The sequence below is a fragment of the Triturus cristatus genome, chromosome 5_2, assembly GCF_964204655.1.
Source record: "Triturus cristatus chromosome 5_2, aTriCri1.1, whole genome shotgun sequence".
In the NCBI taxonomy this organism is placed as follows: domain Eukaryota; kingdom Metazoa; phylum Chordata; class Amphibia; order Caudata; family Salamandridae; genus Triturus; species Triturus cristatus.
The window spans coordinates 931362355-931387799 of NC_140588.1; the positions used below are offsets into that span (position 1 = coordinate 931362355).

The 25445-nt window shown below is 42.4% G+C and overlaps 1 protein-coding gene across 2 annotated transcripts in view; it reads left to right on the forward strand.

Annotated features, from left to right (window-relative positions):
- Positions 1-25445, forward strand: part of SH2D1A (SH2 domain containing 1A) — a 684773-nt gene that overhangs the window by 381020 nt on the left and 278308 nt on the right. For both annotated transcript variants that reach the window (XM_085608137.1, XM_085608136.1), the window contains exon 3: positions 21234-21374. In XM_085608137.1, coding sequence (XP_085464263.1) covers positions 21234-21374 — 141 coding nt within the window. The remainder of the gene's footprint in view (positions 1-21233; positions 21375-25445) is intronic.

The following is a 25445-nucleotide window of genomic DNA, read 5'->3' on the forward strand; positions in this document are numbered from 1 at the left end:
GCCAATTCCTGGGGGTGTGTGCGACCGGTCCGGTCTCAGGGAGTAGGGGCTTTTGATCTACTGTAATCCCTTTGATGCGGGGTGTTTCCCTTACAGTAGGGGCAATAAACTGCATCCGCAGGGCTAGGTGATGGCCTGGGACCAGTTCGGACAATGGGGCGCAGAGGAAGGGGGTTATCAAAGGAGAGGCATGACCATGTATGGGATGTCGGTCGGATGTGGTTCCGTAGCAGGGTCGCGCAGAAGGAGAGGGTTTATGGCCTGTATGAGAGAGCGGGGGTGGCCGGCGCGCGGGGGATGCTCGCAGCGCCAGGGGAAAGCGCTGGCGGTCGAGAGTGAGCGGGGAGAGAGTGGGGTGCCTAAAATGGCGGCCGTGCATTCGCTGTGCGTGGCGCTGGGAAGAGGCAAGATGGCGCAGATAATGTTCAGTTTGCAGGCTAAATTTCCACACATGTGCGGGTCTCTTGCAGGGTATACTGTCAAATCTTGTTTTACAACAAAACCTCACCTCAAACAGCCAAAAACCGACCCAGACACGCACCTGCAAAGCCAGCCCTTCTGGGACAGCCAGTCCGAACTTGACTTAGTATTTCACTGAAAGGATTTTGTTGCTGCAGCCCCGCAGCATTGTTGTGAAATGCCTGCATCACGTGACGTCTCACACTCCTTCACAATCAATCATGTTGGACATCTTTCAACTAATCCTGTAGATTATCGATTTCAGGTATCAGATTTTTTGGGGTTGCAAAACAGTATATTTCAGTAGAGTCATGGTCTAAATGAGAATTTGTTTTCATTTATGGCAAATACCACATATGACATATTTGCAATAGTGATGGGACTCCGTTGGCGTTTGACGGTGGTCTGCACACACAAACGCGGCTGTTCCTCTGTTCACCAAATGGTGATTCTGCTACATCCCAACGGGATTCTTGAGTCGCCCGATATAAAAATGTCTTGCAGACCTCTTGCCTCTACTTACCTTTCATTTTTCTCTGGCAAATAAACAAGTGATGGGTGGAACACTTGGTTAATATCAACCACTGGTAATTAGTCGGACTGCATTCTTGTCCATTATTTTTTTGCCCATCATGCCAATTCACATGCAAATCAGTCTTTGTCCTCCTCCAACAGGACAGTCCAGTTCGAACTGCTAGGCAAGGACTCCCCTGAATGTGAACACAAGCAACCCCAGACCAGTTTCAACCTATGTGTGCCTCTCCAGTAGGGTACAACTTCTTTTTTTCTGAGACTGTGATATTGTTTTAATGACATTTCTTGTAGCGGTCTTGCTGTTTACGGTTTCTAAATGCTCTTTTTATATTTCTGGGGGAGGTTAGGATCAAGGGCCAATTCGTTATGTGATATCGGGGAAGGAACCCTTTAAGAAAAGCCTAAGAGTATGCCTTGCTTGGAGGGAGGCGATGAATGACAGATCAGAGCAATGCAGAGCCTGCATGTGGGTTTCTTTTCATTGTCAATCACCCAGAGACATATTGTCCTCCTTTCTGTGGCATACAATATTTACTGAATCAAATGGATTCATGTTCCACACTGAAAATTGCTCGGACATCTAGGTCAGCTGCGCACTGACATTTTATGTTGCATCTGAAATAACATGTGAACAGTTGTTCAGCGAAGACAAAACATATTTTCTTTCTCAAAATAGTATTTATTTATTTATTTATAATTTATTTATTTATTTATAAATTTATAAAGCGCCTGGTGACCCGGAGGCATCCCCGCGCTATATAGCTATGATAACCCAAGAGGAGGAAGGACCGGATGATTATTTGGGGAATAGGAAAGTTTTTAGTACATGTATTTTTTATGAATATTGCTATGAATATTTACATGCGCCAATTACTTTCAAGGGCCTACTAAGCTTCAATAAATTGTGGGTAGAACAGCATGTGGTATTGTCAGATTAGTTCCCACTGAGGATTTTGAAATTTGGAAGAGCTCAGCTTCCCTGCACTGCCTTAAACATTCCTTAATTCTCATGTGGCCACGTTCTGACAGCAAGCAAGATGTCCAGTTCTTACAACATATGTCTGCTTACTGATAAAAGGCATGTTTGCATATTCCAATAACATATTTCACACATAATGGGGGGCAGGAAAGTTTTTAAATAAATGAGAGCAATGAGGCTAGTGAACATATTGGTTAACAGCAGAACTTCAAGGAATGACAATATTTAGAGGAATGAAAAAGTTTGAATATACATCTCCACAACGCTGTGCGATATCCAGTTATCTTGAGCAGGCTCAAATGAAAGAATCAAATTGAATTAATTAATGTAGCTAATGGATGAAATTACCTATACGTTCCACTCAAATGCATCATTTCTGCATGTATCTAAACCAGTGCTTCCAAATCTTTATAGAACCAAACCTAATGTTGATATCGACAACCTTTCATGACACACTTAGCTATAATGGACATGAGGCAAGCGATTTTTTTAATGTACCAAAAGCATTGTGTGGTAGCGCACTGTCATTTACAATGAAATGACCACTAAATTTGCACAGACCTACAATTTTACTGCGATAAAACTACATTGCACACAAATTAGAATGTGTGGAAATAGAGGTTCAGTGAATATTTATCATTTATGCACCACTAACTAGAGTGTCTTGATTTGTTATGATTGTATTGAAATCTCTGTTTCCATCACAGTTCACAAAAATGTCCTTTATTTTTGCTTTCCTACCTGTCGTAACATTTTTTTTGTGGTACAAAAAATACATCCTACAAGGTTTCCTTTCACACTCCCCACACCCCAGCAATATTGTCATATAATTCACATTACTAATTTTCCTGAATGCAAAGTGAGAGGAGATGGTAAACATCAATCCCCATGTTAAAAACCTAACCACTAATTTGTCAGAAGACATAGCCTGACATGTAATCACTGATTTAGAATTGCAACAATTATGACAAGATACATACAGACTGTAAAGGCATCTATATTCATTGCTTGGACTTTCAGCTACTCACTAAAAATTGACTCAGACTCACCAGCGGATCACGACCCACATTCTGGGAAACACTAATCTAAACCAACTTCCTTTTTATAATCTTATTGATGAGGTCTAATGTCTTTCTTAAAATAAGTACTCACCAATCCTGTTATCACATTATTCTGCTGTTTTCATTTTTCAACCTGAAATGTATTGCTCTTCAATGTTAACATATGGGAGAGATAGGCCTAGCAGTAGTGAAATACGAATTTAGATGTATATCCACTACCAGGACATGTAAAACTCAAAAGTACTCGTCATACTTTTTAAAACCACTGGACCCTGCCCATAGGGATGCCTAGAGCCTCACTTAGGGGTGTCCTATATGTAATAAAAGGGAAGATTTGGGCCTGGTAGTAGGTTAACTGGCCAGGTCACAATAGCTGTTTAAACTGCACACACAGCAGTGGCAGGCCTGAGTAATGACAAAGGGACTACTGAAGTTGGTGGCACAATAAGTGCTGCAGGCCCACAAGTAGCATTTAATTTGCAGGTCCTGGGCACATGTAGTGCACTTTACTAGAGGCTATTAATAAGCCAATGTTACCATGTTTTGAGCATATGCACTTTAGCACTGGTTAGCAGTGGTAAAGTGACCAGAATCCGAAAGCCAGCAAAAAAGGAATTCAGTAAAACAGAAAGTCAGGAGGCAAAAAGTCAGGGGAAAGCAAACCAAGGATGCCAGGTCTAACACTCTGGTTCCATTTAATGTGCACTGTTACCATTTGGTGCAATTTGTGCTATGATTAACGATAAATTAATAAATAAAATGCTATTGAAGCTGTTGAAGCATTGGACTCCGGATAGGCAAAATATAATATTCCCACTCCGGTCTGTGCAACAGCAGAGAAATAGTTGGACTCCAGAGGGGTACAATTTACTATTCCTATTCTAGTCTGTGCGACAGCAGAGAAAACGTTGGACATCAGAGAGGTAACATTTACTATTCCCACTCAAACATGATTTGTAAACAAATGAATAATTACTTACCAATTTATAAAATTGAAATGTATTACTTAATTAACTTACCACACTTAAGCCCTACAAACCTACCAGGCCACACTTAGGTAGCGTTTACAATCCTGTCCGGAAAGCTGTCTGACTGAATCATTTCCGGGATGCTTTCTGGATGACTCGGATCGGGGGAATCCGACCAAGTTATTTGATGCATCCGGATGCTTTCGGATACGATTCAGTCGGACTCCCATTGACTTCAATGGGAGCCTGTATTCCGAACGAGAACACAGGCTCCCATTGAAGAAAGGTGTGGCTGGGGAAAAGCGAGCACACTGTGGTGGGCACCCAATGGTGCCTTGCACACTGTGGATGGTTGGGTAGAGGGTACCAACATGGGCCCGATTCGGAGGGCCTCAGGTGAAGGGAGACCTGCTATGGGCCCCCAAAGACAGGTTCCGATAGCCGTTTTGTTCCGGGCAAACCGAATTGGAACAGCTGTTCGAATCTTTCATCTTAATCGCTCGCTCGGAAAATGTGTCCATAGATCTGTTCGAATCGGCTCCAAAAGGCTCGAACTGTACAACTGCATTTAGGAACTGATACAGACAGCCCTCATAATCGGTTGTTCGGAACTGGGTATGATTCGGTCGGAAACAAGGGTTCCGAATCGGATTCGGCATACCCAAATCCGATTCAGAGCCCTTCCAAACGGGATCGTAATCGACCCTTAAAATGTAATAAATAAATGTAACACAATTAATAATCAATTAAAAATGATCAATTAATTCATTATTACCTTCCCACCCTTTACCCAAACAAACCCAGCAGCCAACCCCTAATATATATCTTACAAAACACAATGAATACACAATTTACATAATGAATAATCAATTAAATAATTAAAAATACATTGATAATTATTTAACTTACCACCCTATACCCTCATAAACCCAATAGTCCCCACCTAATATATAACTTAAAAAATATAATGATTACATAATTTCCATATTTACTAATTAGTTAAAACATTAATATTAAACGAATAATTATTTGTTAATTGTTACTTATTTAACTTCCCACCCTATTCCCCCAACAACCTCAACAGCCCACACCTCATATAGAACTATAAAAATTTAATTATTAAACAATGTGCATGTTTATTATTCAATTAAAATAATATTAATAAATTATGAATTCATTATAATTATTTAACACTACAACCCTCCAAACCATGCAGCCAGCACCTATCATATAACTTAAAACATATAATTATTACACAATTTATATATTTATTAATCAATTAAATAATTACTAATAAATTATTAATTCATTATAATTAATTACATTTCCAATCTACATCCCCACAAACCCAGCAGCCATCTATAACAATACAAATTACTATTAACAATTAAATTAAAAAACTGTTAAATCACTTAGAATTACTAACTATGTTTAACAATATTATTAACAATTATACAAACAATAATAACACATAAAATCTAAATATTAACTAACGCACATGAAGATAATTTAAAACATTTTTTTTTACAAGTGTATCATTGAAAACGATATTACCAACAACGATATTATTAAAAACGATATTACTTACCTGAAGAATCGATATTCTTGCCAATTATATTTTTGCATCATGATTTTCTATTATCACAATATTTTTTCCTGATACTTCTGCTACTCAATATTTCTAATCCGATATTTTGTGCAAACACCCTTGAATAGATGCATTATTTCCACCTTCTCCCAGATTCGTATTCTGGTAGGGATATTATTTTTTGACTAGGAATCCAGTCCTGGAGCCATGAAATAATTTGTTTTCCTTTCTACAGGATTGAGGAGAGTCTCTAATAGACACTTGTAAAACAGCTAAATGGAGCGCTTCTCAGACCAACCAACAGCATATCAGGCATGTGTAAGGTGAATATGGGGTTTCCACAAGAGGTGGCAGTACACATAGGAATGCCATGATTTTGTTTAATCATGGTGGTAGTAAATTTACTAGTACTGGTTATTATTAAGGTTGTCTGTTTTGAAACCCTGTAATCCTTGAAAGTCCTCAAAAGTAAGGACTAAGAAAAGAAAAAACTGTCTAGTAAGAAGTATTGGTAAAGTTTTCATTACTTACCAGTACTCCTAGTTCAACTCTTCTTCATCACAATCCTAAAATAACAACAGCACCCTTCCTGGGAAATGAAGTGACTGGATTTCCTAGGTATGAGAACTGAAGAAGAGATGATAGTCATTATAAAAATATGTAAGCAGAAACATTTCTTGCTAGCAAGGAACGAACACCTCAAAATGAATGACTGTGAAGAGGAAGACTTCTCTAGGACTAAAGATTGAAGAGGACTGCTGTAGTTTACAGTTGAGAAGTTATCAATTGAAACGTTTCACTCAGTTTTAGTTCATCCCATTCCTCCTGTGAGATCATCTTGCTCTCATTGAAGGAATATTTTTTTATGAGATGACATGCAGATTATACATTTCAGTGTATGCCTCTTGTCAAGACTCATCTATTTTGAAAAAACATCATTTTAGAAAAATACCCAGATGAACATTTAATCTAAATGGGAGATGAGTGGGGGTTCATATGATATAAATGCACATGTTAAAGGCACCCATGGTTCAAAATAAAAGATGAAGGTTCATACAAAATCTGAGTATTTTGTGGTTTGATTTGTGTGCATCAATGTCAACTATGGACCAGCAGAATGGGCAGCACACAACATTACACAAGTGGGTGATCTGTACAGAGATGGGGAATTGCTTTCATTTGAGGAGCTCACTGAAACGTCCGGGTTAGCACAGGGACAATTTCTATTACACATGGTGGCGGTGGTTACAATTCAGAACCATTGGAGACAGGGCACACTGGAACCTGGGGTTCTCCAATGTTGCTGGGTGTTTTGTACAGCAAACAGCAGACTCAAAGCTGTTACGTTACTGTACTAGGCTCTGCGTTCTGACATATTAGCGCCTCTGAAGAGCTTGTGCCTCAAATAGGAAGAGGACGTTGGTCTCCCTATTTCAGAGGAAAAATAGATCACAGTTTTGTCTACATCTTACACAACTTCAAGAAATTCTAGATTTAAGCTGATCAATTCTATATGGGGTGTACTTGACACGGGTAAGAGTACTAGAACATTTGGTGCGACTGAGGCCCACTGCCCTTGGTGTAGAGAAAATGGGACGGAACTGCTCCATATGCTATAGTCCTATCCGTCCCTACTGGAGTTCTGAGAAGGAGTGGGTGAATGCACCAACACAGTTTGCAATAGAGTAAATCAAAGTACCCCCTGGCATATCTGTTAGGGGGTTCCCATGCCCTAGCAAGCTCAAAATAACTACTAAACTTGTCAACCTGGCCCTGCGGCTAGTGAAGTGGGAAATCTCCCCCTCATTACCTTGCTTTCCAATGAAAGTTAAATGACCAAGATTGTTGTGGGATAAAAGCAGGATTCCATACATCCTTTCTGTTTCTCAAATAGTGACTTGCTGTGATGATGTGCTTTCCCCCCAGCGCACAAGGTTTCTGATAACAGTTTGTGGTCTTCCATTCCAACTTTGAAGGCTGATTTTAACAAGCTAAGCAGACTCAAAGCCTTATTGTTTAAAAAGGATGTGGCACTTGCATCTGCCCAAGAAACCTTTGAACCCCAGGTTTCAAGGACTTCCAGCTAAATACAGTCACTATTAAGCACTAACCTCCCACAGCATTTTGGTGAGCTTGTGCATCGCATTTGTAATGCTTCCGATACTTCCGGAATAGCTCACTTTTTAAAACTAATCTGAACTGGCTTAGTCAGTACCTTCCAGAAACTTTTTGAAGGGATACTGGCTTTTATATATTTTCTGTTTTCCAGTGTGTTCAGAGATATACCCTTGGTGTTATTCCACATTGCCGGTATTTTGGTTCTATTTTTGCTGTTCCGCAGTGGATGTTCCGTATCAAAGACCACTGGTGTTGGAATTACCACCAGTCCAGTTGTGCCGTGAATGCATGATATGATTTTTTGGATATAATAGTGCTCCAGGAACTGAATACTGACTGGTCATTGTCTTTCAGACCACCCTGGTGAACCTATGTGCCACTCGTGTTTCATTGCCTGTAGTGTTCCATCAAGTGGGCAGTAAATATTTGTCTTGCAATGCAATTGACTGTTCTTATGGACATGGACGTGTTGATGAGTCCCAGGAGGATCCATTTTTTGAGTGGTCCTATCACCTTGCAGTTGCTTCAAGAGGCATGGTATGAGCTGCTGCCTTGCTGGGAGATGGATGCTTCGGCTCCTAGACTTTCGAGCTTTGGCTCTAATATCATGGATGAAGGACAGGAGAATACTTCATCAGTATCAGATTATAACAAGGATCATATCTGTTCTTTGGAACTTTTGAATGGGGCTATTGTAGAATCATCGACTGTGGATGCTGTATCCATTCTGGATTTAATAAACGTTGACATTATGGATGACATCTTGGGTACATACGAAGGAAAAACAAATTGACCCCCCTCCTAAATATTCTATAAATTGGTTCCATATTAGTTTTCATTATGACTAAATTTTTTAATTTTTATAAATATTAGCATTCCTTTAATTTTTCTTGGCTTGTGTTTTTTTTTATTATTTTGTTGGTAGCAGAGTTTCTTTCATTATCATGGAGGGCGTGTAGGGATTTCCCTACTGGGCCCACTTTGGTTCTCCCTTAGTTTAGTGTTTTCTGCCTCTGCTCTGCATAGGTACATATAATACATTTGGTTTTTGCAACATTATTCTAGGAATACGCTGTACATGTTGCTTGTTGTTCAGGGACTAATCTTGGGATTTGTTCTGTACATCTTGTGCAAGGTTGCTGAGAATACAAAACAACATGGTGTACTGTTTTCTCTGCTTGTTCAGCAACAGCTCTCAATATACCATCAGAATATGGTCGCACAGCTGCATCTTCCAACACAATAGTTTTTATCATATAAGTTCTATCTCATCTCCTTGGGGAGCAGAGAGGAGCATTTGAGTTGAGAGGGCTGTACAGGAACAAAAGCAATGCCTTCCATGCAGCACTGCGTAAACTATGTTTACACTCATGATGCAGACCACTTATCTACATGCTCCAGGTATTGATTCTGAGGCTAATCCCAGAGATAACATATAAATCCCTGTACTCACACAGTGAGGGCAGATTATCCAGATAGACAATATGCCATGGTTGGGATGTTTGTCCTATATACCCTGTTAGTAATGCTAATTACTTTGTTTAGTTGCATCTGCCTAATGATCCCAGCACATTCGCTACATAATAGACTATGATAGTTTCAATAAATGTATTGTAAACCTTCTTTGTGTCTTTCTTGTGTTTACCATGGACATGCATGAGTGTGTGAGGAATTAAAGGGGTAGGATCAGTTTCCACAGTTCCCTTGGGGACTAGAGTATCATGTTCGAGGTTGCCAAAATCACCTGCTATTCTGGGTAGGTTTAGGAGTTCAGGTGAAGCACTGTGAGCTAGCCAGGATTGAGGCAGACAGGTACTGACGTTGTGGAGAGACTAAGCCCCTTTACTCCGGTTGTCTGAATACACAGTGCTACTTTACCAGCAGGATCTGTGAAACAATAGTGAAGTGTGTACACGGTTACATAGAAGCTTCAGGGATCTATTCGGAAATTTTCCAAACCCTGCTACAGGATAATGAAGAGAATGTGAGCTGTGTAGAGTCAGTCGTCTGTCCTTGAACATTTTGGTTCATAAGTCCCAACTTGTAGACGTTCAATGGAAATTGGAGGACTGTAGAAAATCATGAATTGAGGAACAACCTAACGGTACTCATGTTTCAGGAAGTTACAAATGGTGTCAATGGAAGAGGGTTCGTCATCAAGCTATTTCAAGATGGCTTTCCAGATATCATAGGATGGGACTGTGCACAAGAAGTGCAAAGGGTCCTTAGGTGCCCACGTACTAGAAACAAACAACCCAGGCTGATGCTTCTTCTGGCCAGAAATCTAGGGCTATACTGGTCTTTTGTGACAATTTTCTGTGTGGGCAAATGGTGTTCAAAAAGGCACGCCTGGATGCAAAATATAGCCTATACCTTTTTTGTGAGACAGGACTTTTGCTACTCAATGTTTGAGCGCTGATGGAGGCTGTGTCAAATCAAACACAAAGAGATGATGGACAGAGACCTTAACCTTTTCAGACACTTACAGTCACAGATTTGGGTGGAATCCATCACCGTTCTTTAGCTCAGTTTGCCACCCCAGTTCAGACCCAGCCATATGTAAATCAATCTTGACCCTGTTCCTCATGGGAACAGTCCAGCCCAAACTGACGAGCCAGGTCTTCCCTGGACCAGAAACAAGCATCCTGGGACCGGTTTTGGAGGAACACCCCTCATCAGCCAGGCCATCTTGAATCCAGCGGCAATGTGAGCAAGGGACCCACGTTCGGGCATACCCAGCCAACTTAGGGTGAATAAAGAAAACACAAGGAGATGATGGACGGAGCGCTGAAACTTTTCAGACACTCACCCCCAGCCACAGATCTGGGTTTTATCCGTCATCGTTCTTTACTCACTTCGCCACCCAGTTCAGACCCAGCCATATTCAAATCAGTCTTGACCCTGTTCTTCATGGGAATAGTGCAGCCTGAACTGCCAAGCCAGGTCTTCCCTGGACTAGAAACAAGCAGCCTGGGATCGGTTTCAGGCTAACACCCCTTATCAGCCAGGCTAGCTTGAATCTAGTGGCAAAGTGAGCAAGGGACCCATGTCTGGGCACACCCCTCCAACTTAGGGCAAACAAAGGTAACACAAGGAGATGATGGACGGAGCACTGAAACTTTTCAAACACTCACCCCCAGATCTGGGTTGAATCCATCATCGTTCTTTAGCTCACTTTGCTACCCCAGTTCAGACCTATAGGCAAATCAGTCTTGACCCTGTCCCTCATGCCCAGACGTGGGTCGCTTGCTCACTTTGGGAGAAAAGTGGTATAAGCAAAATAGGGAATATTTTCAACAATGGCTAAATTTGCTAAATATTGGATTTGCAGAAGAAATATGGGTTGCGCAGGCAAAGTTTTTTTTAACATATTTGCAAATGAGGGATTTTTTTGGAAGTAAACTTGATAGTGGCTTACTTTCGCTAGAATTGAAATTGATAGTGTACAGCATGAATCTTTGGGGTGGTATTAAATTAAAACTTTATATAAGCTGCTTATTTATTTCAAACATAAATATACAACGTGAGAAATGGAGCAATAGGCTGGATGCTACTCGGATAACATCTTCTTGAGACATCACTGAAGCTGGAGGGGGGAGGATTTTGTTGAGTGCTGGATTAAAAAGCCAACACCATAAGACATTGTTTAACTTATATTACATCCATCTTAGGATGTGTAGGTGGAGAAAACAATCTGATTCAAAATTGTCCGTGATGTGTGGAAAGCGATGGCGATATAGGTCATATGATTTATGCTTCCATAAAGTAGGCACCACTCAGGAAGATATGGAAGAAGGCATATGTTTTCTATGGCAAACTCTCAGTCCACATCACAATGTGTATGTATTCTTTTGCAAGGATGGAAACACAATGCAAAGGAAAAATAAAGGTGCCAAGGCGAGTGGTGAAGTGGTGATTGTAAAGCTTTGAATGTTATTTAAATGTGAGGGTGGGCAGAAATGAGGAGGTCAGAAAACATAACACGAGGACAGTAATAAAAGGGAAGGTAGTAGCATCTATAAGGGAACTACAAAGCAAAAGCCATGTGTTCACAGCCGGGCAGACAACCTATCTGTGCACAAGTGGCAGACATTGGGATTTTGGGAGATAAGTTGTGAAAACAGTTAGCAGTGCAGCCCTGCCAAAGTCATCCCAACAGTATAGGAAGTTATGTTATCTATGCTTTCAATATGACTGGCATGTTGCATCACACAAAATGGTATTGAGTCGTCACATTGGCAGCTATCTTAAAAGTATAGAACCCATGGGGAATATTTACAAGCCCCTATCACCACCACAATGTCACTTTTCTGGACGTTGTGGTGTCAATAGGGGTTTCACCTTATTCACAAGGTGGCACTAACGTGGCATAATCCCGCCTTGTGAATAAGGCACCCTTTCACGCTATGCTTAGCCTGAAAGGGGCGGGCAATGGGTGTTTTGGTGGGCGTCCCACCTCAACACCCATTGATTTTGACGCTGTCCAAAATTTACAAGGATGGCATAAATATGGGGCAGTTCCAAAATTAAGACCAGAGGAAACCTGGTCTTACCCTGGCGCAACGAGGAGAAATGTTTTATTTTACCTTGTTTTTGCTGTTTCTATGTGTGCTGCCTTGTGGAGCATACATAGAAACCACAAAACGCCATTGATTGTTTATGTGCACTCTAAGGGGGTGATTACGATGACATCTGGAAGGGCTCCGAATCGGGTTTGCCGAATCCGATTCGGAACCCTGGTTTCCAATCAAATCGTACACACATTGCTGTAGCAAGAGGTGGGGGGCTGGGGGAGCACACCACCCCGGGCGCCACGAGTTTTGGGTGCGTCGGTCTCCTCCCACCCCTACAGGACTCCATCAGCACCCCTCCGCCATACCGGCAATCCGACAGCAGCCCCGCGCTCTTATATGTGCCACGCCAGTGGTCTAACTACGCCACTACGTACACATTTCCGATTTCCCAATGACCAAATACGATGCCCGGAAACTGGTCGGGCTGTCCGATTCGGTTCCGAATCGTACAGCTCTATGGACACAGTTTCCGAGCGAGCGATTACGATGACCGATTCGGACTGCCGTTCCGATTCGGTCTGCCCCAAACAAAATGGCTGTTGGAATCTGTCTTTGGGGGCCCATAGCAGGCCCCCCTTCACCCGGGGACTTCTGAATAGGTATTGTGGGGGTACCCAAGGGATCTCTTTCCAACCATGGGGAGAGGCGTTGGCCTAATGGATAGGGCGGGCAACCTTGAATCTGGGGAACCGGGTTCGAGTCTCAGCAATGACGCTGAACATTCTGTGATTCTGGGCAAATCATTTAATTTCCCCGTGCCTAAAAAAAATGAATGTGTCCTCATGTAACGCAACTGGTGCTATGTAAAGCGCTCTGATACCCGATACCGGGTCAAGTTTGTGCTATATAAAACTCCGTAAAAAAAAAAATGCACAGTGTGGCAGGCACCAAGGGGTGCCCGCTACAGGTTGCACGATTTTCCCTAGCCACCCCTTTCTATAATGGGAGCCTGTGTATTCGGTCGGAAAAGAGGCTCCTATTGAAGTCAATGTGAGTCTGACCAAATCGTATTCGGAAGCATCCGGATGCATTGTAATCGTTCGGTCGTACTTGCAGAACCCGATTCATTCAGAAACGACTCCAAAATCGATTCAGTCGGAATAGTTTCCTATCGAGATCGTAATCGGACCCTAAGTGTATATTATGTAGTATAAACAGTAGGTCTGTTTACAGACCACTGCAAAACATGCAGGTACTTTGGAGCATCTGCTGAGTAATGTGGTATAAAGTTTATCTGCCTTTAATGTGACTGTGCCTGACTGCACGTTTTGTGTGTATTTGTAAATCCCAGCCTACAATTCTCCATCAGATGATGGTGTCTCCTAGTGCATCAACCTCACAACCAGGTACAGGGTGGAGATAATGAGTTCATCTTCCTGTGAGGTCTTTCTTGTTTGGGCACCAGCACCCCTGCCCTGTTCTCTTCATGTTCTTTCCTACAATTGCTTCGTCTTGTCACTCCATTTCCTGTTCTCATTCCAAATACACCTAATCATAGAAATAGTCTCCCAACCACCCTCAACAGCTAGTATCCTTCATGCCTATGGCTTGTACCAACCATCTACTGGATTGGCTCATCACAGCATATACCACGACCAGAGGTATAATGGCTGTTTTTATTGGTTGATGTTCGCTGCTCCTCAGAGCTGCTATCATAGACTGTGACAGAATGACCATGTCTATAAGCTGCATACCAGCATTCCTTGAAATCCTCCTCTAGCATATAATCAAAGCATATACTATGGCTGGTTGTATGGGGAGAGGAGTTGGCCTAACGGCTAGGGGGCTCGACCTCGGACCTGGGGAACTGGGTTCGAGTCTCGGTAATGACGCTGGAAAGTATGGATGAATAAGCATGTGGATGAACGAGCTAGTGAAAGGATGAATGAATGGATAGGTGGTTGGACAGGTGAGAGGATGGCAGAGTAAAGGGATAGATGGATGGGTGGGTGAAAAGATGAGTGAATGGGTGGCTAAGTGGATAGATAGAGGCAAAGTGGATTGGTAGATGATGGATGGATGTCAGGATGGGTAGAATATAGACTGAATGGATGGCAGACTGGAAGGAGTTGACGAACAGATTGATGTGTGGCAGAGTGGATAAATGTATGGATGGATGCAGAATAAATATATGGATGGCAGAGCGAATGGATGCATGGAAGGCAGATGTGGATTGATGCATGGAAGAGTGGATGAATTAATGAATGGATGGCAGGATGGATGAATGGCAGAGTAGATGGATGGAGGGTAGAGTGGAGGATGTATGGCAGAGTGGAAGGGTCGATGGATGGTAGAGTGGATTGATAGCAGAGTAGATAGGTGGATGATATGATGGCTGATTGGGGGGATGGATGGCAGAGTCGATGGGTGGATGGCAAGAGTGGATTTATGGATGGCAGAGTGGATGACTGAATGGATGGTATAGATAATGGATTGATGGATGAATGATAAAATGGATAGATTGATGACAAGGTGGATGGGTGTATGGATGGCAGAGTGAATGGATGGATGGATGGCACAATGGATGGATGGTAGGCAGAGTGTAGGGATGGAAGCATGAATGGGTGAATGATCGGATGGGTTGCAGAGTGTCTAGAAAGATGGATCTCAGAGTGGATGAATCAATAGCTGAGAGGATGGATGGATGATGGGTGGATAGATAGATGGTGAATGGATAGATGGATGGGCGGCAAAGTGGTTGGGTAGCAGAGTGGATGGCTAGATGAATGGCAGAGTGGATGAATGGATGGCAGAATAGATCGGTCGATGGATGGCAGACTGGATGGATGGTTTAGTTAATTAATATTGCACGGTTAGTTAAAACCATTGCAAAAATAGTTAAAACCATAAATACAATAGTCAGTTGTGGCATGTCAGTCCTGCAAGTCTTTTAGAGTGACCCAAATGACAAACTTATATATGCACATTGCCAAAGTTTGACACAGGTATAAAAAATGCCAACCCAGTGAGTCATTAGTCTTTTGTGACAAGTTCTGTACATACTCTAATGTGCAAGTTCGCAGGAATATGAAGGGGAAGATAGAGTTAATACACAATTAGGACCTTTTGGACAAAACGTACAGGTGAGCGTTGAGTCTGCGATATTCAAGGCCAGTCTGTCCAGGTACTAAATTAGGTTCTTATTGGCTCTAAGATGCAATCCAGGCAGGTTACCCATGAGGGTCGGTCTGGTGCTGTGTAAACATTTATATAGTGTTGTGCAAATTCGCAAGGAGTGGTAGGAAAATTGAGTCGATAAACAGTTATCACCAGCTTGGGGGTATTATGCAAAATCAGAAAGAATGACAGAGGTAATACAAGATTTGTTGCCGGGAGAGCAAAGTGTGCAAAAGAAGCTGAGGCTCCTTTGGCCAATTTCTGGGAGTGTAGACAAGGACTGTTGAAAGTGCCTGTGTTCAATATTAGTTAAGTGCAGATTGCATTAAAATTGGTGGAATAAAGAGGCCTGTGAGAATCAGGGAGTCTTAACGAGGATGGTAGGACCAGCATTTTCCTTTCAACCCTTCTGAGGAACTTCAAAAGGATACAGTTGACTTGTGGATTGATAGGGGCAAAGCAAGCCAGCATGGCCTGCCTTTGTGTATGGATTCCGCTTTCATTAAGAGAGACTTTTAAAAGTAATTTCCATTCCCATAGCAGGTGCATATTATGTGGAGCATATCCTCTACCCCCTCGCTGCATAGACAACACTGGTTAAGGTCTTTATTTCTCTGCCACAGAAGTAGATGGAGCTGCAATTACAGTAGTCCAAAGTGGTATTTTAGAAATTTCTCTTTGGCACTATTATTATACCCTTAGTGGACATATTTTTGAAAGCTGAGAGACCTATAGTTGGTCAGCACCATCCAAGCGTGACTTCTTTTGGTTAAAACCGCCTTGTCCTCCACCAAGGCAAGCAATTTGATCATTTTACACAATTGGATTTTTAAACATAGCTTGCTAGTAGGAGTGGCCTACAGTTGACTAGGCAAGCTTTTGTTAGAGACTCTATTAGGGTCAGCTTTCCTAATCCTATTCCAGCAATTGATGTAAATTCCCCTTCTTGCCAGGGTTTGCCTCTGGACACCAAATTTAAGCCTTATCTGCACCATTGAGGTATAAGCGGGTAGATTGAAGATCATTCTATATGTTTTGATGAAGATGGCATCCAAATTCTATGCGTCTGACCCTCTCGTAGCCTCACTCCCATAGGCTATGGTGGGCATTATTTTGCACTGATTATACTAAGTAGTGGTGTCATAGTTGGACCGGATAATTTCATCTTCAGTTTTTTCAACGTGACTGCTAGCTTGATGTCCTTTCTTCTCATCGCTTCCTTCTGAGGGCTGAAGGAGCCATCTATACTGATGAACGCCCAAATGTCTGTGTTACTCCACCTTGTCAAGCCGCGTTGTGTCTAAGAAACAGCATGGAGACTTTCTCCTCGTGTCATTGATTGTCATAGTTTTTGTTTTTCAAAATTAACGGCAAGGCCATTTTCTTCAGTGTTTTCCCATACAATATTAAGTAATCGTTGGAACCCGACCTGGGTTCGACTTATTAGGACCAAATCATCTGCATATAAGAGTTTGGAAAGGGCCATTTCACCACGTTTTGGAGTGTGTGAATTATCGATATTTAACTTAGGAGTTGAATCAGCGAGGAAAATATTAAACAGAGTAGGTTCCAGTATGCACCCCTGCTTCAGTCCTTGGGTGGTTGGAAAGTGTCTGGATAGGTGGGATCCAGAACCCGGCGTGATCTGTTCCCAAGTGTTAGTGTGTAGTTGAATTAGTAGGCCAGTGGTATGTTCCAGGATGCTAGCTTCTGCCATAGTCTCTCGCGATTGACGTGGTCAAAGGCTGACCTACAATCGATGAATCACAGGTGCAATGGGTACCTCCATTTTTTGCTTCTTGGATGAATGGATGGCAGAGAGGATGGGTGGATGGATGGCTGGCAGAGTAGATTTATGGATGGCAGAGTGGATGATTTGATGGATGGCAGAGTGGTTGGGCGGATGGATGGCAGAGTAAGTGGGTGGATGCATGTCAGACTGGATGGATGGCTGGCAAGTGAATGGATGGATGACAGAATGGATGGATAGATGGATGATGGAGGGAGAATGATGGATGGAAGGTAGAGTGTATGGATGGGTGGATGGATGGGTGAATGGAAGGATGTATGGCTGATAGATGGATTGATGAATGGATGAACGGCAAAGTGGTTGGGTGGCAGAGTGGATGGATATATGGGCAGTAGATGGAAGGATAGATAACAGAGTGTATGGATGGATGGCAGAATAGATGGATGGACGGACGGATGAAAGCCTGAATAGTTAGATGGATGGATGGATGGATGGATGGATGGATGGATGGATGGATGGATGGATGGATGGATGGATGGAATAGGGAAAGACTGAATGATAGATAAACGCATGAATGGATGGCAGAATATAAAGGTGAAATCATGGATATCAGGTGGATGGAAGGGCAAAACAATGAATGGATAGATGCATTGATAGAAGAGACAAGGAGATTGTTCTATGGAAGATTCAGCTCACTTGCTTCACTTGCTTGGTGGCATCAGAGCTTTAGTTCAAAGTGGGGGCAATTTTAATTTTTTGGCTACTCTCTTTGATTATCATAGAAACCACATGACAGGTACACACTCTTCCATCCAAAGAGTTGTGTTTCCTAGCTGCAAATAAACAAAAGAGTGAAGATTGAAGCACTATATATATGCAACTAAATACAATGCAATCGCTCTGTGATATCTTAAACGTTCCCGGAAAACTGAGCACATTTCCCCCCCCCCTGATGTTTTGCTCAGTGCTAGTATTACTTTATATGTGACTGATGGTTTAATTGTTGTGTGGGTGGTATCATCCGTGAGGACATAATTACTGTAGCAGAAGATGATGGCTCGCTACAGTGATGTGATGAATTTCATTCCAAGTCCCTTCTTTCTATTGTAGACCGTGGTGAATGCATCACAAAGATACTGTAGTAAAAGCAACTTCTCTTGAGCAACTGCCAACCTTTGGCAGCAAAGACTGCTTGCGGTTTACACAAAACTTCTGATAATATTACTTAAGGGTCTACCACACAAGTTCTGTCACACTGATGAATATGGAGTTCATATGCACAACTAAAATAGATTCAACACAACATTCACAAAACACACCAGCCACACACCCAAGTAAGTACAGGAAATACATTTAAATGTATCATTGTTCATCTTTCAACAAAGGTTCACGTAAACTGAATTATTTAGACCACCTTCTTTGCAGGACTCCAAGGGACCCACAGATGGCAGCCTCCAGGGTTTAGAAAACCAACAGCGTTCCTACCCTTTGTACAAGGTTTCTGTTTCATTTCAGTTCACGCAACTTTATTAATTTGCCTTAGTGTGCCATTAGCAAAAGGCCACCTAGATCACCGTTTCTTCTAGAACTTAGAAAACTGTCACAAGCTCAATATGAAGACCAGGCTGGGGAGCAAATACTGAGCAAGAAGCAGCCATGGATGTCACCATGCAGCACACCGCCAACACCACTGAAATAGACAATACATAGGCAGGCATGATAAACTGCACAACATCACAAACAAGACCACCGTATATTAGGGAAATGAACCATGTAAGATCAAAATATATAACATTATGAAGTAATTCGAGAAACCACACAGCTATACTCAGACCCTGCACCATAGATGGGGCAAGAACTAAAGATTAACGGTTTTAAAAACCTTATTCTACCATAAGAATGAACACTTTCTTATTCTTAAAGGAAGCCCTGTAAAAACAATCACCAATAATGCCTCGAAACACTTTATTGATAAAATAACCTAAGAAATTAAGAACTATCAAAAGAGCACCTTCAGTAGTTTAATACCACCTGAACCGTATTTGTAGGTGCAGCAACACATGGCACTTGTTACTGTTCTTGAGGGCATAGTGGCCGAACAAACACCTACCCATAAACACTACACACACAAATCATGTGCTACACGTCATATCAGCTGCACCCCATAGAAAAGACATCTGTAGCAGCCATGATTAAAAGAGAGAATGAACTCTGACCTCTTCCTTCCACCAAACACTTCAATGTATAACTTCTATGGACACAGCAGTAAGGTGGTCAATGGTGGGGAAGGTACAGGAAGGAAACTTCAACTGGCAGCAAGTCCCCAATCCAAATAAATATAATGAATCTACCAAACTCTGAAAACCTGCATTCATTTAATTGTATCTATAGCCCTCTTATTCCTAACACCAAAACTTGAGAAGAATGTGTCCTCCTAATTTCAAGCAGCAAGAAATGTAGAACGGTAGAACCGCTGAAACTAAGGCCCTTTGCCTGTGTTCTGTCTGTAAACCTATGGCTCACTTTCACTTAACGCCAGATTTGAACAAGAGTTTGTTTTCATAATTTCAGGCAGCTAGTCATTACACCACAAGAAATACAGAACAGTCTTAGCTAAGGCCAGTGGGTGGGGTTCTGCCTTTGAAGCTCCCCATCTGTCAATGACCTATGATCTCCAACGCACATGCTAATGCGCTTCACACATGTTCCCTGACATGGATGTATTTGCACACAGAAAGACTAAGCTCACAAGCACTTTCGCCAATGATTCGAGGACTAGATTAAGAGGAATAAATCATCTTCTCGTCAAATCCTTGGTGGCAAAGCTATGCTATGCCATAGGGAAGTATAGAAACACTGGCATCTATGGGAGGCATAGACAGGAGAGGGAGTTGGGACGGCTAGAATACCAGTAAGAAGATTCAGTAACTGGAACACCTGTTGTTTACTACAATGCAAAAGGGATTCTTAGTTGAAAAATTCATGCTACATCCATGGACAAAATAAGCGCACAAATAAACTATTTCAGTCAGCACGAGTATAGGAAAGTGCACCTGAGTGCCATTTATCAATCCCTAGTGACTTGCAAAATCTGCCCCACGCGTGTCACTGGTGATGTTTTCTATACATGAACACATGATTTGTGGGTGGGCATTCGACATTCCGAACTCAATGGCGGCCTGAGACTCCCGATGAGAGCTCATTTGACATTTTCAAGCAGCCACTGCACTGTGAGCATAGATGCCTCTGCTCAGAACCTCCCCTCTTTCATATCTGGTACCCAGACTATAACATAGCCTAGTCACTCCTCCTCCCCTCCATAGTTATTGCAGGGGTACAGAGGGACGGCCACACCAATCAGATCATACTAACAGTTAGGAGGTTGCAGTCGCAGCCGGCATAGCTCGTAAAGCAAGTCCGGCCTTGTGGGATAAGAATCTCTGCAGGTTATACACCTGCTTCACTGCAATGGCAATAACGCCCTCTGTGCTCCCCCAGCATCTGTGGTGCAAGGAAACAAGCCACAAGAATTTACTCATTTAAAAATTGTACTATTTTAATTGAACACACTTTGAATTGTATTCGATCTTTAGCACTTAGCGTCGTTAGCGTAACTTTTTTGTTTTTTGACTTGCCTTCTGTTACTTGATCTGCCTGTCCCTGGTCCGTCCAAGCTTGCGCCGATTGAGCGGAGGGACTATAGGCTCTTTCGCTGATACTATTACTGAGAAGGAGTACCTTCCGGTGCTGGTCAGCGGTCTAGCTGCTGGCACCGCCCCCCCCCTCGTCCCAACTGTAGTATGCAGCGTAGTAGGTATTTTGAGGGCTGGAAATGTTATTAACAAACTGTTGTTGATAATTGACATAAAGGCTATCATTTGAGTTGGTACGTCAGTGTTCTCTGCCTTGTAATGTTCCAGTCTTTGCCACTGGCACATCATGTGCCACTTTGTCAATCGCTGTGGCAGCTCCTACAATTCACTTATGATGGGCATTTCTGAAAGAAAGCAATCATTTTTTAAGACTTGAACATGTCACAAGAATAGATTTAACTAAATGATAGACTTTCATGTGTTGTTTTGCAGTTTGCACCAGGGGTCAGCAAAAGATATTTTCGCAAAATGAAGAACCTAATTTCAGCTTATCAGAAACCAGATCAGGGTATTGCTGTACCTTTGATGTACCCTGTAGAGAAGAAGCCATCCTCCAAGCATGCACAGGATAAGGTAACTAAAGCTTTACTTTGTATCTTTCTGTACTCTCACAGCATGTTATATACTTTGTATTTTATTTTTAAGATCTTGAATTAAAGGATTCCATTTACATTGCTTCAGCACAGGAAGTTATTGTTCGGTACCATCCAGACATTTATATCTCTTTCCAGCATCAACTGCACAAAGCAGCCATTATATTGAGGGGGCCTAGGGACATAATTCAAGTCTTTCAAAATCCATAGCCTATATAGAGGATCTATGCACATAATATATACTAAAACATTCAAATTGTTTAATGAAATTAAAACAATGTATACAGAAATACACAGGCTGCAAATTGATATACATACAAGTATCTTGGCGCCTAAGGAGCAAATGTACAGTGTGGTTTGAAAGACATGCATTGTGCACCACACAATATACATTGGATACTCAAATACACCTGGTATGTACTCAGAACACCGAGGGGCCAAATCACAACGGCTTTTACACACATTGAAAGTAGCACCCCTGTAGTACAACCTCACCAGCTCATAAATGCCTTTGTGAATTGACTTCATAGTTTTTAAGAGAGACGATTACGAAAAACAGAGCCTGTGATAAGTGTGAGATGTAAATGATATTAAAAAAGGAAGCCACAAATCATTCATTTAGGATTTGTTTAAAGATTAAATGGACAATTGACAAAGAAATGGTCAAGCAGGTATGATTACGGGAAAAGGGCCATTTCACATACTCACATGTCTTTGTAAATTGGCACAGAAGTATTCTGAAGACACACACTCGGTCTCTCTCTCTTTTTCTCTCACTATCTCATGGTCACATCTTGCACTCATCCCTCCACTTCCAGGTAGGCCCTTAAATCTCTCCACTCCCTCTCAGGGGCGTAAAAGTGCTGGAGGAGTGCCCCGTCGGTGTCGAGCGAGCAAGCAATGCAAAGTAGCAAAGAAAGAAATACTGGGGATAACGGTCCCGAAGAATGAACTACTGCTCTAGCGCGGAAGGAGAGGGGGAGGCAGCTGCCAGCAGCGGGAGAACTGAATAAAATTAAAACAAAAACTTACCTGACCGCCTCTGCTCCTGGTCCGCGTTGGCGCCTCTGCCCCCTTCAAACCGGAACACCACGTCAGCACTGGAGTGGCAACCCCTCAGCCAATCCTGGCGCTGCTGCAGCGCCAGGATTGGCTGAGGGCACAGCTTACGCTACGCCCGCCGCCTGCCCATTAGGAGACCGAGGGGCTCCTAATGGGCATGCGCAAGGCAGTAAAAACACAAGTACGCATGACTGGGCACGGGCTAAAAATTACTCTCCATGCCCACTCATGCGCACTTGTGCTGCAGTGCTGCCTTTCCCTGGCTTGTCTGACAATGCATGTCAGTCAACATGACGCCGGACCGCCCACGGTCCGACGTCATGCTGACTGACATGCATTGTCAGTTCTCCCCACCCTCGGCGTCTCTGAACTTAAGTAAACTAAGTTCAGAGACACCGAGGAGGGAGCTGCGGGTGGGTGCGGGGGCGGGGGGGCAACGCCCCAACGCCCCAATGGACGCACCGCGCCTGCTCCCTCTCCAGTCCCTCTTGTTCTTCACACCTGATACTTCCATACACATCTCGCACACCCCAGCACCTGCAGTGCTGCACTCAAACTGCTTCAGCTGCCACTGGCAGCCTTTTTTCCTCTCCAGGTGCTCACATACACAGTGTGACTAATAGCATGTGGCTGCTGTATAACCAATCACCATACATCTTTATCCCATAGAGATGAGTTATGTTACAGGACCCTATGCGTTTGTGGGAGAGTAAGGTGCTTTGCAGTTGTGTGTTCTTCTGGCTGCCACTCTTAAGAGCCAGAGTTAAGCAGCACTATCTCCTTCCTGCTTGTCGGGACTGATGTTGAGCGCTACCTAGGTCCAGGGCCTCGGAATGCCATATAGGTTTAGAGCCTATACCCTTAAGGAAATTAGTACGAGCTGAGGAGCTACAAGTACCTCCTGAGCTACTTGTTGGAGATACCTGACCTATACGCATCTCACAAACTTTGATGTATGAAATATTAAAATGAATACTTGACTTGCATTTATTTCCACTGGAGTTAGTGCCCTGCTAGCTGGACATATAGGCCCTGACAACAGATGTGGTCCTTATACTAGTTAAGTACTGATTAGGTGGAGCCTAGAATTTCAGCGCATGCGCTGCTTGCTTTGCGAGGCATGCAGTATTCAGTATAGTGTGGAAGCTACGCCCACTCTCCGCCCATCTTTTTTATTGGCTTAGGACTTAAATGCAGCCTTCCGATTGGTTTTGGGCGTTTTAGTCCCTCCTCATGACAACCATGTCCTCATTTGTATCCTTCCATGGCTACTGCCCCCTTTACTCCGAACACTATTTTCTTCCCTGTCTCCCCCACCCCCTCCCGTAGCCCGTGACTTCTCCCCCCACCTCCCTCGTTCGTGCTGTTCATATGCGTGTTTAGGTGCCTGATCCTATCGCCTTACACGACATTTTAAAGCCAATCCGCTTTATCTACTTATTTACATGCCATGCCAACACGATAAAGACAAGACTTTATCGCTTCTTGCCACGCACTTTAAAGCACACAATTATGGCACAACTCAGGCAGTCACCACCACCTTTGCATTAATGTCAGCAATGCCTTTTAAAATGGTGGCAGGAAGCCTTTAATATCTACTTTTTTGCTTTTTGAACATTGACTGCTTTGCACACTTTAAAGATATAAATTTGAAGTGCCGCATACCGCAAAGGCTACAATAGCCTAAAAATAAAATGCTGAAAAATGTTTGAACTCTTTCCTATTGCCACTGGGCAGTGGAATTCAAATATTAGGGCTTAAGAAAAGGGCGCCGTACCACAGGCTGTTACTTAGTGTCCCTGGGACACCTAGAACCAACCTGTGGTACTGCACCCTTCCCTTAAGCACTAATATAGTAATTCCATTACGCAGTGGCTTTAGGAACGAGCATTTGCGATAAGAAAAAATTCAACTTAATAAAGGAAGAAATGCTTGTGCTTCTTCATAAAAGCCACTGGGTAATGGGATGCCTATATTAGGGCTTAAGGAAAGGGTGCAGTACCACAGGCTGTTACTAGCTGTCCATGGTACTGCGTCCTTTTCTTAAGCCCTAATATTTAAATTCCATTATCAAGGGCTTTAGGAAAGAGTGCAAGCATTTGCCTGCATTTTATTTTGGCTTTTGTAACCTTTAGGATTAGAATAAAAAAGCCACTTAATGAAGGAAGACACGATTGCGCTTCTTTCTAAAGCCACTGGGTTATGGGATTTAAATATCAGGTCTTACGAAAAAGATGCAGTACACAGGCTGTTACTAGGGGCACCTAGTAACAAACCGTGGTACTGCACCCTTATTTTAAGTAATATTTCAATTCTTTTACCAAGTGATTTAGGAACGAGTTAGAGCATTTGTGATAATTTTTTTAATGCTTTTGTAGTCTTTACAGTAAGAATTTTATTTCCAAATTCTGCTTAATGAAGAAAGAAATGCGTGTGCTTCTTCCTAATGCCACTCGCTAGTGGAAATTAAATATCAGTTCCTAAGGAAAGGCTGCAGTGCCACAAGTCGTTGGTGTCCCACTTAAACATAGAATGTGCAGACAAAATTCTTATTATGCTTTTAAAGAACAGTTTAATAATTCCTTAAGATAGGAACCAAGCAATACAAATCACATAATATAATACATATGCAACACTGGGACCTATGTTGCACAGAATGTACATGATTTGCGATTACTAGTTGATCATTAATTCTCCACTGATATAATTATTTGAAAGCCATATATAATCAAAATCCTCCTGCCAAAACTGTTTATATGCGCTGTTTTCAACTTTGCACCCACTAGCTCATAGTGATCTGTATTTTACACTAAACACACTATAAATGATGCAAACCGTGGGAAGAGAAAACACGACTCTACTACTGTGAAAGAATCTTGTTATTTATGGTGAAGGGCAATAGGACGGGAAAACCACGATTCGCCTCCCAGTATGGGGTTAGGAATTATTGATATTTCGAAACTTGAACGTCTGGTGATTAAAAGGGGCT